General features: G+C 31.9%; 1 protein-coding gene and 1 long non-coding RNA gene across 2 annotated transcripts; one reads left to right on the forward strand and one right to left on the reverse strand.

Moving 5' to 3' along the window:
* The first annotated feature begins 218 nt into the window (after positions 1–218).
* Positions 219–3,534, forward strand: LOC120092032. The gene is made up of 5 exons (XR_005485887.1): positions 219–559; positions 665–727; positions 2,958–3,074; positions 3,170–3,234; positions 3,320–3,534. It is a non-coding gene; the product is annotated as an uncharacterized LOC120092032 (long non-coding RNA).
* Positions 3,535–9,036: 5,502 nt separating this feature from the next.
* Positions 9,037–19,240, reverse strand: LOC120091316 (phenylalanine--tRNA ligase alpha subunit, cytoplasmic). The gene is made up of 18 exons (XM_039049293.1): positions 18,961–19,240; positions 18,309–18,431; positions 17,995–18,087; positions 17,640–17,696; positions 16,702–16,757; positions 16,102–16,194; positions 15,889–15,979; positions 14,498–14,535; positions 14,364–14,402; positions 13,603–13,679; positions 13,436–13,520; positions 13,222–13,318; positions 12,687–12,783; positions 11,497–11,568; positions 11,334–11,400; positions 10,533–10,658; positions 9,530–9,584; positions 9,037–9,428 (listed from the first exon to the last, which is right to left on the reverse strand). Exons 1-18 carry the CDS (start codon positions 19,105–19,107, stop codon positions 9,342–9,344), a joined length of 1,500 nt encoding a protein of 499 aa, XP_038905221.1. The 5' UTR covers positions 19,108–19,240; the 3' UTR covers positions 9,037–9,341.
* Positions 19,241–19,521: the final 281 nt, after the last annotated feature.

Consider the following 19,521-nt stretch of genomic DNA (forward strand, 5'->3'; position numbering starts at 1 on the left):
ATCGAGGATGAGGTCAAACCAGGAAATTTAATCGGGGCCCCGTCTGGGGACGGGGCGAAGACGGGGACAGTATCCTCGCCCTGACTATATATATATATATATATATATATAGAAATTTTATAAACTTATATATAAAAAGACCCAAAAACTCAAAAGCCCAAAACTCAAAAGCCCAAATCCCTAAATCCCTAAAATTATTACTACTACTGAAAATTGAAATGAAAAAATAAAAATCCCTAAATCCCATCCCTCCACTCTCTGTCAACTGTCTTTACACCTACTGCCTCAGCGAATCAGCTGACTGCCTGTCGTGCCGACTCTCTCGCTCTCTGCATCCCTCCCCTCTCTACTGTTTCTAAAATCCCTCCGACCCTCTCGCTCGCCCAAATCCCTCCGACCTTCTCCACTGCTTCTAAAACACGCCCTCTCCACTGCTTTCGAGTTTTGCTCCAGTCTCCATTGCTTCGTGCTTCCAAACCCATGTCTCACACACGCAAGTGGAAGATCTGCAACCATTGAAGTCTGCTTCAGTTGAAAAGTCCGTCCAGCAACGTTTCAGGTGAAGATCTAACTTCTGTGTTTGGTCGTTTGATAATGAGTCTTTGTTTTTTATATCTATTTGATTGTTCTAACTTCTGTGTTGTTTTTCTTTTGAAAAAAACAGATTTGTGCTATTTCGAGATCTATCCGTTCAACTTTCAAGACTTCAAAGTTCAAGCCGGTGCCGGTAAAAATCTTCTTTCGTTCTCTTGTTTGGCCGTTTAATATTTTTGAAAAGCATACTTGAAATTAGTAAATAATATGTTTGAGATTCTGAGAAATATGTTTGTGTATGTTTGATATTTGAATGTTTTGAATTTTAGACTTGAATATGTTTGAAAAATATGTTCGTGTATATTTGATATTTCAATGTTTTGAATTTTAGGCTTGAATATGTTTGGAAAATATGTTTGTGTATGTTTGAAATTTGAATGCTTTCAATTTTGGGGTTGAACCGTTGAATGCTTTGAATATGTTTGAATACTTTAAAAATAAAGTCCAAGTCTGAAGAGAGGTTTTTTAAATTTAAATTAAATTTTTGGAAGGTTGAAAACAATGTCGTCATCACCTTCTACAAATAAAGATTCTTCAAATCCAATTCCAAGTCCAATCCCAGATCCAACCCCAAATTCAACCCCAAATTTAACTTCATGCTCATCGAATGATGATAATTTGAATGTTGATAATTGTGTTGTTCTTGATGAGGATATTGAGAAGGGATCTTTAAAGAGGAGATTGACATCGGTTGTTTGAAACCATTTTAAGAAACAAAAAATAGATGGAGTAGACAAGGCGATTTATAATTACTGCAAATGAAAATTAGGGGGTGAAAGTAAAAATGGAACCAAACATTTGCACGATCATATTAAGATATGCCCATATAAAGGACAAAAGGACATACGACAATCCCTATTGAATCCTAATAGAGAGAAGAACAATACATTGAGCTTATATAACTTCGATCAGGAAGTTGCAAAAAAAGCATTGGCTAGGATGATAATAAGACATGAATATCCTCTCTCAATAGTTAAGCATGAAGGTTTTAGGGAATTTTGTAATGTCATCCAACCATTATTTAAGATGGTGTCAAGAAACACAATAAAGAAGGAGATTTTGAAAATTTATGAGACTGAAAAGTTGAAAACCATGGCATTGTTGAATGAGATCAAAGGAAAGATTGCCCTGACAACGAACATGTGGACTTCCAACCATCAAACAAAAGGTTATATGGTCGTCACTGCTCATTTTGTTGATGATAGTTGGGTTTTGCAAAACAAATAATCAGGTTTATATATGTTTCCTTCTCCACACACTTCTGAGATGCTTCATGAAGAAATAATGGAATGTCTGTTAGATTGGAATATTGATCGAAAATTGTCATCAGTAACTGTAGATAATTGTAGTACAATGACTCTATGGTTAATATGCTTGTTGATAGTTTGGGTGGAAACTTAATATTGGATGGGACTTTATTTCATATGCAGTTGTTGTGCTCATATTCTGAACTTGATTGTGAAAGATGGGTTGGGCAATGATAGGAGATGGGATCAAAAGAGTCCGTAGTAGTGTGTTTTTTTTGGGTGCATACACACACACAAAAAAAAAAAAAAAAAAAAAAAAGAGAAATTTGAGGAAACTGTTTGACAGTTGAATGGTTATGAAGGTCAGATATTGAGTCTTGATTGTTCGTTGCATTAAAGTACAAAGCGGTTTTTTATCGATTAAAACAACGAGAACCAAAGTACAAGTATTTGTCTTTGATCAAGATTGGGTATTAGCAAAAGAGATATGTGAGAAACTGAAAATATTTCATCACATGACTGAAATATTTTCTGGATCCAAATATCCTACCGTTAATCTTTTTTTCCCAAAAATTTGTAAATTGAAATTGGTTATTTCTGAGTGGACTAATTCTGGCATTCAATAGATCACAGACATGACTTCAAATATGATGTCAAAGTTTGATAAGTATTGGAAGACAATTCATGGGGTAATGACCATAGCTGCAGTTTTAGATCCACGTTATAAATTAAAGTTGATTGAGTTTTACTTCTCTAGAATTTATGGAGATAGTTTTTTTCTTGAAGTGGAAAGGATTAAAAAAATTTGTTCAGATTTGAAAACAGAATATCAGCTGAAGCATGAAGGTGAGAGTGATGATTATTACGCTAGAAATTTAGATGAAACCTCACAGAATATCGAATTTGATGATTTTAATGATTATGACTTGTTTGTATCAAATTCCAATAATATGAATCATAAGCAACAATTTGATGCATATTTGGATGAACCTGTTTTACCTTGAACATTCGATTTTGACATTTTGAGTTGGTGGAAATTGAATGGTGTCAAGTATCCAATTTTACAAGAAATTGCAAGAGACATATTAGTCATCTCATTATCTAGTATTGCATCAGAGTCTGTTTTTAGCACCTGTGGTAGGATTGTAAGCCCACATCGTAACAAACTTCATCCAAAGACGATAGAGGCTTTGATATGCGCTCAAAATTGGATTGCAACTGAAGTTTTGACAGGTTAGTTTGTTTACTTTGTTTTACATCCTTCTATCATTTAATATACTAATAAATATTTTCTTTTATTACAAATATTTGACAATGTACCGGAAAAGAAATGGTTACACATTCAGCAACTGTTCTAGAAGATGCTTCTGATGAAGATGGCGTGGTGACTAAGGTATGTTCAAGGATTAACATTATTTTCGTGGTCTATTTTTTATTTTTTTTTGTGACATTATTTGTTTATTACATTTTAAATGTAGGAATGAATACAACTAAGGATGGGATGATGCCAAGAAAGGTGAAAGATTTGATTGTGAAGTCATTGAAGAGAGAATGACGAGTTTTATTGAATTTTAAGTTGTATACTTATTTGAATGTATAAGACGTTTGCCTTTAATTGACTTCCTTATTCAAACTTTATTGAATTTTAAGTTGTAAAGTTATCTAATGGATTTGTTAGCTTTTAAATTGTCAATTGATTGTCAATTAATTGTCAATTGTGTTTATTTCATAGAATAGTCTATTGTTTTTTATTGTTGTGCACTAGTCAAATTTCAAATAAAATCACTTGAATTAAAAAACGAGGAATTCGATAAACTTTTTTAATGGATTTTTCGTGGACTAATAAAATTTTAACTAAAAAAAAATGGGGAATCCCCACCAATAATTCCCACGAGGAATCTCCGCAGAGAATCCCCGTGGGAAACGGGGAATGGGGCCCCGTAAGGACCCCGTTTCCTCGACAGGGAATCCCCGCCTTTAAATGGCAGGGACGGGGGCGAAGATGGGGGACAATTTCCCCCACGAGGTCGGGGATGGGGGACGCCCTCCCGCCCCCGCCCTGGTCCCGTTGCCAACCCTACTTGTGCCCCGTGCTATTCATAGAGACAGCAAGGCAAGCGTTGGTGCCCTGCAGCGTCGTAGTGTTCCCCATTTGATACGCGCGGATGAAGAGGCACTCCTTCCAATTTACTCTCCAAAGCACTTCGTGAGGGGACCTTCAGCGTCGCAACGTTTTGGTATGTTTTGTTTGTTGAGAAAATTGGTGTAAGCTAAGAATTGGAAAATTAAGAGAAATATAAGAGTATCAATATGTATGATAAATAGTTAAATACTTTTTTTATTTGATTGTTCATCGTTTTGGTATGTTTCAAGAAGAGTTTTTTATTTTGAAATTTTGTGATATTTTATGTTTTAACTTAAAATTTTGGTTTTTATTTTGGTTGTCGAGAAAATTAATGTAAGTTAAGAATTGGAAAATTAAAGAGAAATATGAGAGTATCTATATGAAAAAAGTGAGGACATCTATATAATTTATTTTTTTAAAGTTATTTTTATCACAAAGAATTAACTGATTTTGTTCAAATACTAACGACTGAGGTATTTTTGCACTTGTATTTTTGAAATGTTTTGAAAGTTCAAGGGTATTTTTGAAAATAAAATTTTAACGATTTCCATCGAAAACTAATGACAAGGATATTGTTTTAACTCTTTTTGAAAGTTTAAGAATATTTTTGAAACTTTTGAAACTTCAAGGTATTTCTGACACAAAGTATAAAGTTCATGGATATTTTTTTATAATTTAACCATAATAATAATAATTTTCATGCAATAACATATATCTAAATATATTTTCATAATTTGTAATAGTTTAGGACAATTTATTGAAAGTACAAGACTGAAGATACACAACTAAAATTCAACAAAATAAATAAATAAACATTTAGCCAGCATCTTATGTGTCTAAGATAATATTGTAAAATGAGAGCATGGAAATAGTTACATGACAAAAGATATGATTATAATAAGCGTAATAAGAAATGATTACATGATCAAATAAGTAAAATAGTTTGTTTTGATTTGGGAAAAAAATTGATAACATCAATCATTTTACAATCCAAATTAAAGTTGAAAATATGAATAATTTCTAAATGGGTATAGGAATAGGGATCATATGTCCCCTAAAATTACTTTGTTGAAGACCCACAAAGACTATCCTCTTGATATATTTGTCTCCTCACTTTAAATAAATATTGCAATTTTCAAAAGTTTCCATCATTTTCAAATGTGAGGTTTGGAATTTTGTCAAACACTTTGGTTCCAAAAATTGTCTACTTATTCTTCATATGACTCATTATCCTTTCCTTTTGTGCCCATAGCTTTCATTTGAAATTTGGAAACAATGAGAAGCATTTTATCCTTTAACACAAGTATTGTAACTTTATACTTTCAACACAATAAATTCAAACATATGGTTTTGTTTGATATCTATATTATATATTATGTATTCAATTATTGTTCTCAAGTGCAAAAGTAATATATATATATATATATAAAAGAAAAGTATCTCACATATACGTGTGTTTGTGAGTTGGACTAGGTTGGATTAGGTTAAAGTACTTTTTAAACACACACAATCAAACCATTCAGATTGTAAATTTCTTCGACTCAATTCTTATCGAATAAAGAACCAAACTCAACCCAAAACATTTGGTGGATTTAGTTTGATTTGTTCAGGTTACTTGGATCATTACTAAAATTTTGTTTTAAAAAGAAATAACATGTTAATATGTAAAAGAATTTTTTTAATTATTTTCATGTATTGAAATGTGATCAGCAAATCAGTTTTAATTATATCATGAAAATTTTATTTTTACAGTGTTAAGAAATTATTTTAAATAATTGATGGACAACAAATAATCTAAAAAAATCATGAAATTAAGTAGAACTAAAATAAATATATGTGTATATAATTGTATTGCAAGTAATAAAAAAAAACATACTTTTTAATATTAATAATAAGTTTAGTTAGTTCGGGTTGACTTGAATTATTTTTGATGAATTCATGAATCAATCCAACTCATAAAGTTTTCATTTATTTAAACCTAACTCAATTCAACTGAATTAATAACTCAACCCAAACTATCGAATTTTTTCAAACACTCCTGATGTGAAATAGTTTGATTATAGCCCTAAGGATGATAATGTTTTCTACAAGATAGGGTCTACTAATGCCCACCCTATCGAGGCGACATATTCCTAACTTATAATAGTCAATCAATTTTGACTCAAATTTTTTTATTAGATCGTATATTTAAATAAGTGTTGCAAATTTTTACAGATTACTCAACAATTTATTGATTCATTAACTAATTTTAAGAAAACGCACTATAGAAACTTTCACTAACTGATTTTAAGAAAAAGCAATATAGAAACTTTCATAAATTTACAATCAAATTTGATCATGACACAAATTAATCCAGGAATAAATAGCTTTCTCAAACTTTACAAATTTTAACTACCATTTTTGTTTAATGCAATTTTTCTCTAAATTATTATTATTTATCAACTTTGTACCATAAATATATTTTATTATTTTATAAAACATGTGAAAATATTTTTTTCTTAACAATCTTTGGGAAAAAGAAACTCAATTTAAATGGCAATGCTTGTTTCAATAGAATTAAAAGTTTAGATGAAAATTAGTGCAGTTAAATTTTATTTACTTATTTATTTATTTATTTTATTGTTTTTATTATTATTATTATTATATATTTGTCTATGTTTAAAAAAATTATATAATTATTACTTATAATATTATATCATTTATAATACATTACATAATAAAAAAAATGAATTTATAACTTGTATAAACCATAGAATTTGACAACAATTTTCAAAAACAAAATTTTGGTTGTCTACCAAACACATATTTGTTGAACTTAATGAACCTGAAAACATAACATAGAATTCAGATTCTCTACCAAACTCACTCTACATTTCTATTCGAGTTTTGGGTTTAGTTCCCATATATCCTAAGCAATTAATGCCCGATTCTAGTCTTGATATTTCAATTATTAAAAAAAATTAATCTTAATTTTTCAATTTATTTTAGAAAAAATATCAATTTATATCCCCAAATTAGACTCTAAATTTTCACAAGTATATCAATTTACACAATTTTCTAGATTACCAATATAATGTGGACTTACAATTTCAATAAGTTAAACTTTTAGATTTTCATAGCTCAAACATTTTAGACCTTTCATTATAATTACATATGAAAATCAACCATGTATTAATTCTCTATAGAATTCTTCAAACATTGATTTTACAAAATTGTTAATGTTGATGGAAATATCCTAATTTTACAAAAATTTCTATGTAATATCGATGAAAAAAATATAAAATTAAAAATAATAAAATAATAAAACAATTTTAGCAAATAAACATTTTTTTTTTAATTTTAAACAAGTTAATAGGATTTATATTTATATTAGTAACATTTTATTTCCTATTTGTATGTTTAGTGTATACTTCTATGATATAATGAAAATATTGATTCACCCCTCAAACAATTATAGTTTAATTGATAAAATTATAAGTTTTACATAAAATTTTCTCAAACAAGGCATAATAGAGGGTCTAAATTAATACATTTATAAAAGTTCAAAATTTAAAAAGACAACCCCAACATCTAGAGTATAAATTGATATTTTTCCTTATTTTTATGATCATGGGTAGGATTTGTGGATTTTACAAACGATAAGAATAGAATGGAATTCATAATTATCGAAAAACTGTTTTCCTTTTTTTTTTCTTTTTTTCTTTTTTGGCAAATCCTCCTATCAGATACTATACTAACATAATAAAGGAAAGAACGGTTGGAAGGATAAAGGGTACAAAAGATATAAAATCATGGTCATTTAGAAGACAAATCCAACAAGATGTTTCTCAACAAAACTAATTCAATTTAAAAGGGTAATAATTGACAACTCAAAGCAATGTAGAAGACTCATCTTTCCAACACACATGGCAGCCACATTTTCGAGATGTTAAGCCAAAAAACGGATACGATTTTTTTTTTTTTTTAATCTTTTCATATCACAAGACAACACATGTCTTTTAGCTATCAGTGAAGAGAATCAAATTCATCTTTTTTTCCATGTCTGCTGATAAGAGAGAAAAAGTCATTCATCTTCAATTTTTTTTCACTGTAGATCAGATCTGATACTCTTTGTTTGTTGGGATTTGTATGGAGGTGAGCCAAGGGGGCATCTTCGAAAATATCAGTAAATATTAGGTAGTTTATAGGATATTCTCAAATAAATATTACACATTAAGTCTTTAAACTTTCAAATTTGCATCTATTTTGCCTTTAAACTTTCGAAAGAGTTTTAACTTTAAATTTTGTGCCCAATTATTCTTTAAACTTTAAAAAAAATATTAAATAAATCTTTAAACTTTTGATTTGGTGCTAATAAGTCATTGTTCTTTTTTATACTTCTCAAGATTCATGGGTCTAGACACAAATTTTAAGGCACTAATCAACACAATATTCAAATCATCGTCTAATAAATCACCTTCTTTCCCTATCAAAATCCAATATATTAGTTGATGTTTCAAAAAAAAATTGTAAATATGTCAAGAACCTATTAAACACACCTATTCGACCTTTGTAAGGTTCAAAAGCTTGTTAGGACAAAATTAAAAGCTTAAAGACCTATTAAACATTTTTAAATATTCAAGTACCAAATAGACACAAACCTCACTCAAATTAGGCAGCAAGAATAATAAGGGGAAAAAACACTAAAGGCTACGCGGTCATCTAAAAGAAAAATACAACAAAAGAAAAGTATCCAGTCAGTCACAGTTAGAAACAAAAAGGCCAAGTAGTATACTCTTACGCTAGCTAAGAGATAAATAGTCATTCCCTAATTAAGAGCAAGTCTGAGAATAATTCTAAAATAGTTAAAAATCACTTGTCATTTTCAAAACCACTATCACACATTTGTAATCCTTCAAAACTAACTTTAATGCGATGAAAATTGCGTTTAAAAATATAAAATTTAATATTAAATTAATTTTGAATAATTAAAAACTGTATTTTAGAGTAATTTTAAAAATGACAAGTGATTTTGACAAAATATTAAAATCACTTCCAAACATGGACTAAATCCAATCTCAAGAGGGTAGAGACTAGAAAAAGCTAAAGCAAATTACCAATCTGTGTCAACTTACATGTAAAAAGAATATGAAACCTCAATTGTATAAGCTAGAAATTTAGGCTGCTTTTGTTTTGGCCAATTAAATTATCATTCGTTCAACAATTCATTAAAATGATAGTGTGTGTTACAGAGGGAGTGGATGGATGCAATAGGCTTTCTGTGTACCTAAAAGGTAAATGAATTGAGTACTTACTTTCAAAGCGACTTGAGGGAAGGAGAATTTTGATCGATCATGCTTGCCTTCCACTGGTCAGTACAAAACCAAGACAAAAAATCAAATTGATGTTTCTTCAGTTTGTTCGCCCCGGGCATCGATTCCAAGGCGGCACATTGGATTTTTCTTCACTAGACCAAGATCCACCTGGATAAATATAAGAACAAGGGGAGAGTAGACATAGATTCATTCAGTTATATTATAATGGATTTTCCAAGGTTTGGGCTAAGACAGAGTATAAGGACTACCTTGTGGCCGAAGAGATCCCGAATGTTGTCAACACCGTACAAGATCATGGTTGGTCTGGTTCAAGGACAAGATGCAACCGAAAATAATCATCATTATATTATTTGTTAATTGGATTCTATATATTCTGTTCATTTTCAATTCTGCTCCATGACCTTTTGAAACTTTCATACTAATCCTTCCGGTAAAAGTGATTTAATTATATCTGACCTTTTCCAAATCAATAATGTTATTAGTTTAAAAACTTGTGGAGTGTTTATAACAATAACAACAAAAAATTAGGCCCCGTTAGAAGTTGATGGAGAGAATTATTCTAGCCCACTCCATGTTTGGAACTCCAAATATAACAGTAGTGCTTACAACTACTTATAACCTACGATTAAGTACAATAAATATTATTTTAAAACTCTTTTTACTATAAATTACCACGATATTTACTATTTTCTCCTCATCCTCTCTTCCTCTTACAATGTTTGTTATTTCCTACCCAGACTAAAATAATGAGCACCTAAACACAAACCATTATAACTCAGGCTAAAATAGTCAGCACCCCAACCCCAAACACAAACTATTATAAACTCACTATAATAATCAATTCAGTACCCCAAACTCCCCCTAATTTTTTGTTTTCGATAATAGAACTTAAAAACACTACTCTCACCCATTGATTTTTTTCTTTTTTGTTTTGGGTTTTCTTAATCCACTTTTTAGAGATGTTTTCAAAACCACAGCCAAGTTTTGAAAACTAAAAAAATATAGTTTCTAAACTACTTTTTGTTTGTGAAATCAGATTGTGCACTCAAATGTTAAGACAGATGTAAATTGTTGAAAATAAACTATAAGAAAATAAACACAATTTTTAAAAACTAAAAACTAAAAACCAAATAGTTATCAATCGAGACCTATAATCAAAATAGAACTTCAAGAACCAAATTGATTAAAACACTTCTGCGACCAAGCAAAAAATAAATATATTTGGCATTTAATAGGACATGAGAATCTTACCTCTCGAGCGAAAGACCCCAGGCAATAATACGGGCATCCTCTGGAAATCCCATAGGAAGCAGCATTTCGGGTCTGAACATTCCTGAATTTCCAACTTCTACCCATTTCTTAAAGCCTTCATGATAACTGAAAAATATAACGCACCAAATATTTGGAGGGTGTGAATGTAACATAACAGTATTTCAGAGAAATTCAATTATTCCAAATATTTGAGGATTAAGATCCCAAAGAAAGTTGAGTTCTTTTCTTGGCAAGTTTTGCTTGGGCACGTGAACACGATAGATAGGTTCGTGAGAAAGATGCCTCTGTTATTGGGCCCTTGGTGTTGTCTCCTTTGTTGGAAGGCGGAGGAAAACCCGATCACCTATGTTAGTATGCAAGATCTTTGTGGAATGATTTCTTTAAGGAATTTGATTTTGTGCTTGCTCGTTAGAGGGATGATTAGGAGTTCCTCCTCCATCCGCCGTTCAAAGAGAAAGGTTGTTTTCTTTCGTTTGCAAGGGTGTGCGCGATTTTGTGGAATTTTTGGCGGGAGAGACAAAATAGCATTTCGTGGAGTGGTGCAAGACCCTAGTGACGTTTGGTCCTTAGTGAGTTTTCATTATCCTCTTTGGGCTTCGGTTTTGAAGGTTTTTTTTATAATATTCCCTAGGCAACATCTTACTTAGTTGGATTTCCTTTCTCTAAGGGGTTTTGTGGGCTTGAATTTTTGTACGCCCTTATATTCTTTCATTTTTTTTCTCAATGAAAGCAATTGCTTCTATCCAAAAAATAGAAAAAGAGATTCAATTGTTCCGTCACCTGAAAATCTCCATGCTGGGTTCAGTATACGGGTTATAAGCAGGCTTGAAGCGTAGTTTGGACATGCCTGAAAATAGAATATGCAGTTGAAGTATCTAGTTGTTTCCTTACAAACATTATTAGGCATATATAAACCAACATCCTGCCACTATTAACTTGTTACCTAGACGAGAGAAGAAATCATACAACACTCCAATCAAGTCTCCAAGAGTACGATCTCGATCACATATCAACCCTAAAAATGAGAGGCAAATATTTACATTTGCAGTTGAATGTTGAAATATAACTGAGAATTTGTATATTGGTCATTGTCAATATATGTGCGTGTGCGCACGCACGTGTGTATGTAAGTACGTACATACATACAGGTCCGTAAACTTTTACTTACCTTGTATGAAAAAATAAAGTTTGATGAGTTCAATTAATTTTCCAATTAAAATATCTATATGAAATCAGTATATAATTGACCTTTATATTGATTGCTTAAAATGTTAAAAAGACAGTAGATACTATTACTAATAAATGAAATCATCTCTTCATTGTTTCAACACAGTTTTTTATCACATTCGTAAATAATTTTTTTCTAGAATAACACTTGTTATTTTTTGGAACATTTATAAACTATTTGATTGAAAAGCTAAAAGATTTTGTTCAATGAGAAACCAAGCTTTCATAGAGAATGAAAGAATGCATACAAAGACTAACTAATCATTAGAAAACAAAAACGAAACAAAATCCCATATAGAGGTGTTAAAAGACTTCTCTAACTTTAAAAGGACAAATGGACATCACATTTTTGGAAAATATATATAACTCATTTATGCCATTATAGTTATTGATGATTGTTGGAAGGCTTCATTCAAGAATCTAAACCATCAGAAAATAAAAGTTAGAACTTTGAATTATATAATTACATTCATTCACACGCTATTCTTTAATATATATGTGTGCGCGCGCGCGCGCGCTCAGATTTCCCTTTTTCAAAAAAGGAACGTTATTTCGTTTTTGTAAAAATGAAAGACAAAATACAACAATATAAGAAAATGATAAAATGGAAACATAAGTTTTATCCAATATAGTATCGTTTTAAATCTTTTTCAATTGATATTTATTTAATTGAATAAACATAATAAATGAACACGCCATACTAAATTAAATATAAAATTTTTTTAGAATATAATTAAAGACATTGAATGAAAAAGGAGCTAGAAAAAGGAAGTTACGCCTTTTATCGCATTTTTATATTTTATTATTGTTCTTGTTATATAGATAGAGAGTTAAGAAATGAGAATTGTCAAAAGTTCAAACGTATTTTATCATAACCCAAAAACGTATTTGCCAATTCATAAATACCTTCTATCTGGTGAAATTCCGCAAGATGGGTTCGATCAACTGCTTCATTTCGGAAAACACGGTCTATGGAGAAATATTTTTTGGGAGCAAATGGTTTCTGTGAACAAATATTGAGGAAAGAGGAATTTCAAGTACACGCATTGACCAGATAATTTGGGGACAAATGAGAAAAATAAAAATGAGATGAAATTGGAAACTGATCAAAGACCAAGAGCTATTAAACCAGCACAAAGAAAAATAATCTTCGCTAGGAGTAGAACTCAGTGACTTAACAAACAGACAATACTAATCTCCCTCTCTCTCACTCTGATCCGTTGAACCATTCATTTATAGAAGAGGGCAGACAACTAATAAAAGCTAAGATCAATTTTAGCTAAAAGGGGAGGCAGCAAATTCTTGGTACATCACAAGAGTAGATGACTCTCCAACTTCCTACGTCCCATTGTTTCAGTATTTAATCATGGATGCTGACCAGCACTGATTAAATTATTAATCAAAAGCTATTTGGAATACAAAACATCAAATAATGACTTACCTGTGCAAGCATATATAACATCCTGGAGGTTACCGCAGTTGTATGAGTTCGCAGTAGGTTCTTATTTGCTTCCTCTCTTTTCCAATTATAACCATATCTGAAAGAGACAAAATAAAAATAATAATAATAAATAAACACTTGAAAGGAAAAAAAAAATCTCTGAAATACCAAGCAAACAAAGAAAGGTGAGGTTTTAAAGAACGGAATATCACACCCTTTGGATCCATAACCACCAGTCTCATGGACCTGCTTCACCCGATCCACGTAATCTTCCGGAAGTTCCCTTGTGGTGGAAGGATCTAGAGATGTAACACCAAATAACTATTAAGAAAAAAAAAATCCAAACATAAACTGCTGAAGCTCGGCAATCACAGAAGAAACCTTTCAAGAAGAAAGTATCGTGTGCATCACGGGCAGGGTGTTGTTGTGGTTGGAATAATGCATCAAAGTTCCAGAAGCTGTGCGCACAGAAGAGAAAAAAAACTAGTAAGATTCCGATAAGATATTCAGGCAAGTCACATTTCCTTTTCCAATTTAACCCCCTCCTTATGTTCTAGGTGTTCTAGGTGCAGGCTCAAATGTTAATGCACGTACATATGGAGTTCTTCAAGAAAAATATAAGAAACAAAACTTTTCATTATCAAAAGAGATTTACAAAAGAGAGGAGAGATCAGAAATCCCCAGTCCCCACATATCAAAGGGTTAAAAAAAAGAAGCCCAATATGCGAAGATATGAGTTAAGTTATAATCATGCATGTGGTATGGAGTTCATATAAACTTAAATAAAAGAAAAGGGAAAAGGGAAGATGAATATGCTGTCAATTCTCAGATGCATAAAAATAAAAACTAAGACAGGCTAAAGAATAGAAAAGTTAAAAGAAAAGAGCAGTTGTAAAAGATTTATCTCACTATGGTGCATGCCAAGTGAGGTTGCCTCAGCCAAGTGTGCCTCTAAAAATGTGGAAGCTAGCTTTTTAATTTACATCACAATAAAACAATTAAAAGGCTATACCGAGGAGGGCAAAACAACATATATATATATATATTAAACTTTTGTATAGCCCTGATATATTCAGTAATTTTCAAGATAACTCTGGATATGAATGCATCATTTGAGAAGGGGAGCAGGGGAGCACTCTTACCTGCTCTCAACATAGTTATTGGTAGGCATCTCTTCAAACCTGAAATCAGAAACCAAAATATAGGCCTACAACTGTAAAGTTCTATTTAAAATAAGAATGTAATAAAGAAGATGAGCATAATAAAAATCACTCACCCCATTTGACGAAAAATATTTTTTATTTGCTGCCGGACCTAAAAGTTGAAAAAATGTTCAGTCATAAGGAGCAAAAGACATTCAGTTTCAGTACATAAATAGATACTCAAGGTATGCTAGGGTATGTGTTGTTATGTGGGACCTTTGGGGTGAACAGAATAATCATGTGTTTAGAGGATTGGAAAGGGATCCTAGTGATGTTTGGTCCCTTGTTAGATTTCAGGTTACCTTTAGATTTTTATTTTGAAGATCATTTGCAACTATTCTATCACCTCTATTTTGTATAGCTAGAGTCCCTTCTTTTAGTTGGTCTCCCTTTTAGGGCTATGTTCTTTTATTTATTTTTTCTCATCAAAAGTTATTGTTATAAAAAAAAACAAAAAAATAGGTGATACTTAAGGTACGCATGAACAGAAGGTGGAACACATTAAAGAATTAGACACGATGAATGCTAAAATGAAAATTTACAACGTAGTCAAAATAGTTTAAGGATTATAGGAAGGCTGGAGTAGAATCAGGTCGTGTCAACCCATCAATCTGCCTGTCCTTGTGCCTAAGTTCAAAGCCCAATGGCCACAATGTTTTTTTTTTCAGGTTAAAAATCACTTCAATCCCTAAATTTTCATAAAAGTAACAATTTTGTCCCTAAATTTGGTTTGTAACGATTTAGTCTCTATACATTCAATTTTGTAACAATTTAGTCCATGAACTTTATTATGTAATAATTCAGTCCTTGTACTTTAAAATTTATAACGATTTAGTCCCTATCGTAGAAATAGTATTAAAATTTAATGAGTTTTTTTGCATAAATAAACCAATAAACTAATTAGAGACTTGATATTTTTATATAATACAAACTCTACATCATAAAATAATAAAAATTGACATCTAATTTAGATGAATTTTTTTTACATTAGGGACTAAATTGTTACGAAATTGAAAGTACAAGGATCAAATTGTTACATACTAAAGTTCATGGACTAAATTGTTACTTTCATGAAAGTTTAAGAATCAAAAGTATTTTTTAACTAACTAAAAAAACACAACACACACACAAGTAACAGACATTTCATTGATTGATAAAAAGGAAGAAAATAGTTCAACTATACAATATCCTAAAGGGAGAGAAAATGAAACAAGAACCAAAAGTGCTAGATTCCTAACAATACAAATATCAAATGTGCTAGATTCCTAGATTGAAGTTCCTACTTAGGAATTCATTTTCCTTATATACAAATATTGTAACATTTTACTCTTAGGGTAATTTGATCAACAATACTGGCATTATCATAAGCATTCGAGCATGTCCTTCTTTAAAGTGCTTTAACGTTAACTAATAATTTTCTACTTAAAAGAAAGATTTCTTTTTTCCAAAATACGAGTATTCTTACCTTGAGCAATGGATGAAGATGACCACCCAAAACGGGCTGACCTTTGGCATTAAAGTTATACTCTTTGAATTCTAGTTCTCTCCAGTCTCCCCTAGATAGTGCAAAATATGAAATAAATCTTCTAATAGGTGAATGGAGAGCAACTGTGCATCTAAAAGCACAGTGTCATGAAATAAAATCCATGTAGGAAACAAGAATAGGAAAATTGGGAACCTTTGAAGATTTTCTCGTGTCAAATCTGTAGCAACCTTTTTCCTTCTTGGAGCATAATTAGGACCCTTCTTCACTGAATAGCCTTTCCACGTTCTAGAGAAAGTCAAAATAGACATTTTTAGGATAACAAACAGATTGAACCCTGTATCTAGTAGAGAGATTAAAGCTTATTATAATATAGAATAACAATTTTCAGCTTTTTGTAATTTCTAATTTTCAGCTTGGTGTAATTCTTTCAGATTGGAGTCCATTGTTGTAGTTTGTTGTGGGCTCTTTTTGTGGGGTTATCTTTTCGTATATCCCTATATATTCTTTTGCTTTACTCCATGAAAGTTCAGTTTCTTACCAGAAAAACATAGAACAGAAATAAAGCCCAATCCAAAAGAGTATGAAAATAGTCCAAAGTTAAAACAGAGAAGATATATTGACCAATCCAATAAAACTTATCAACATATGGGAATGTCATCCTATCTCTGATAAAGAACCAAATATAGAGGTCCACATGTCTAATCCACCAGGCAAGAGGAACATAAGTTCTTTAAAAATATATCTAAATATCTGTTTGATGAAGAAGTGAAAGGGAGAAGCTATGATAATTACTGTGATACAATCAGCTTTCTTGCTTTGAGACCCTTCACGTCTTCCTCATAAACTTCCTGGAGTCGAAATCCAAAATCATTAGTTGATGCTACTCTACACCAAAATATTCGAAGATTATTAAAGAAAAAACACAACAGTCTAGAGAACAGAGGTGATGATGTAGATAGCAAAACCTCCAAAGATTTGAAATAGATTTTTTTCTTTTACGTTGACAATAGTATCTATGGAAAAGCAATCAGGATCCACGATACAAACATCTTTGGTAGCACAGTGGAGTCATTTGAGGGTTATTCTTTTCCTTCTCTTTTCCCGAAAAGAAATAGTTGTATTAGATCAAAACAAGATTACAAAATAGGTGGATAAAATAACCTCCATACTGGACAGGCGGGTTTCTTTTTCTCTCTAATTAACTTGTATAATGATGGAGTAAATACAAAAATTTCTGGAACAGTATAACATCTTGAAAAACTTTGATGGTACTCTCAAAACTTTCCTACAACATGAGAAAGTGTTCTAAAATGTAAATGGAGTCATCCATACTACGTTATCAATTAGGTTTCCTAAATTTTAAAAGCATGCGGATAAATATGCATGACCAAAAGCTTAAGAAAAGAAGATGAACTATCTGCATAGTGAACATTTTGAGAAAATTTAGTTCTTAACAACATATTAGTCAATAGTCATTGTAACCTTCTCAACCAAAAAGAAAGAAGAAAAAATGTCATTATATCACAAACTGCCATCATTTAATAGTATCAAGATAGTCTGATGCCACTTTCCAATTAGTACCAAATGAACTGATATCAAGCTCTCTTTATAACACTTTCCAACCACATTCCTTGAGATACAGTATGACCATAAACCAGAAATAAATGAAACACATTATTGAAGTTTCAACATCGAACATCCAATAATGAATCATGTAAACCAATAATCACCTTTCCATTTTTTATCCGCAGAAGTGAGTTTTTCACCTTATCGTCGACATGTTGAACCTACAGCCAAACAAACTTATAAATAATCACAAAGAATATAAAAATGCTTTAATTACAATATCTAAGCTAGAAAATAAAACTGGTTTGAACTTAATTCATGCCATGTCCTGGTTACAATAGTATATAATTCATACAATTGACCCCACTTGAGATCTTTTTTATCAATATTTTGATACCTCCTTCAAACCCCTGTGTTTAGAACGTTCACCCCCCATGCTAAGGGTAACAAGCCCACGCTACCGGGCTCGGCTTTATCAATATTTTGATACCAAACTCCCAGTAAATGAAAGTGCCTAACCTTTCGGGATATCATTTGCTTCCCCATTTCAACCCATTTGTTCTTTGCTGCCTGAGCACAGCCAATTTTGAAAATAGATGGACCCAGCTTTTTCTGCACAAACAGATCAGTTGGCCATGAGCAACAAACAGTTTCAGCACTAACATAGACTCAAATCCACAAATCAAAAATTGCAGGCAAAAGCTAAAAAAGAAAATGCCTAGTTTCCCTCCTCAACAGCTCTCATATCATCAACCTCGAATGAAAAGACTAAATTGGGATAATCCTCAGACTCTACGTCAAACCAAAATGAACATCCATGATTGCAATATCACCTGTAGTTCTTCCCTTGGAATTCCCTCGGGTGGAATTGCCAGGAATAGCTGCACCTCAGGCGATCCTGCGGCAGTATATGTCTCGCCTTCATTAGTTAGAACCCATTTCTCCATCTTAATGTCCTGAAAATCACTCCAGAAGGGAGATGTGATCAATTAATGAATTTGCAGTCAACTATTCGTGCAAACATAAAGCTATTAGTATATGAAGTAACCAAAGACCACAAATTAGACACCGGAAAGCCAACTCAAAACTAACAACCGTCTGCAAATGGCTAACCAATCAAATGTTCCGCAACAATCAGATATTATCAAAACCAAAGAAGATATTTGTATCGGTAAATTGACTGCTTGACGAGTCCTGAGCAATTGTATTTACAGTCAACTACACACCAACGACAAAGCTAATGAAGAAAAATAAGTTTTAACTCGCTCGAATTGACGCATATAGATTGAGGACCAAGCAAATGCCGATGATTTTCAAGCAATGATAAGTAAAAATCCAGGCAAATTGTCCCTTCCAATTCAAACCAAACTCAAACAAACAACCTAAAGCTAGTTATCACCTTGCTAAACTAGGAATTCGTAATAGCAGAAAGAAACATATATGATTAAAACGAAAACAAAAAGTTAGCAAAAGAAGCAACCATACTTCAGCATCGACGTATCTGAAGCCGTTGAGACTCTTGATAACGTTGACGACCTCATTGTGATCGAGTCCAAACTCGTCGGCGAATCTGCCTGAATCGGAGATTTCGACGTTCTTCTCGAGGTAACTGAGAATTGCTTCCTCCGCCATCTTCTCGATGGTTTTGCGGCCTCTTCTTCAACGCTAACGAGCAGCTGCAGTTCGTCTCTCGGTTCTCTACACCAAATATGCTTACAGAAGCCCTGAAATTGGTTTGACGGCATCATCAGCGGGACATCTTCGTTGAGAATTTTGAGAAATGAGGCGACTCGTATATTGGGCTTGGGCCTAATATTGTTGTGCTGTTACCAAGTGTATAAATGGGCCGGTTTTGGTCTTACACCTCATTCCGTCGGCATAGTATAGAGATGTCCACGGGTGCGTCTTCATTTAATGGGCTAACGAGATGAATAAGCGAATTTTAACTTTTAATTCGAAAATATAACAAACTTTCTTTTTATAAAAATGACAAAATAAATTTAAAATTGTAAAAGTCTAAAGTACCCCAGACATACAAATTGAGAT

The sequence above is a fragment of the Benincasa hispida genome, chromosome 11 (assembly GCF_009727055.1).
Source record: "Benincasa hispida cultivar B227 chromosome 11, ASM972705v1, whole genome shotgun sequence".
Lineage (NCBI taxonomy): Eukaryota > Viridiplantae > Streptophyta > Magnoliopsida > Cucurbitales > Cucurbitaceae > Benincasa > Benincasa hispida.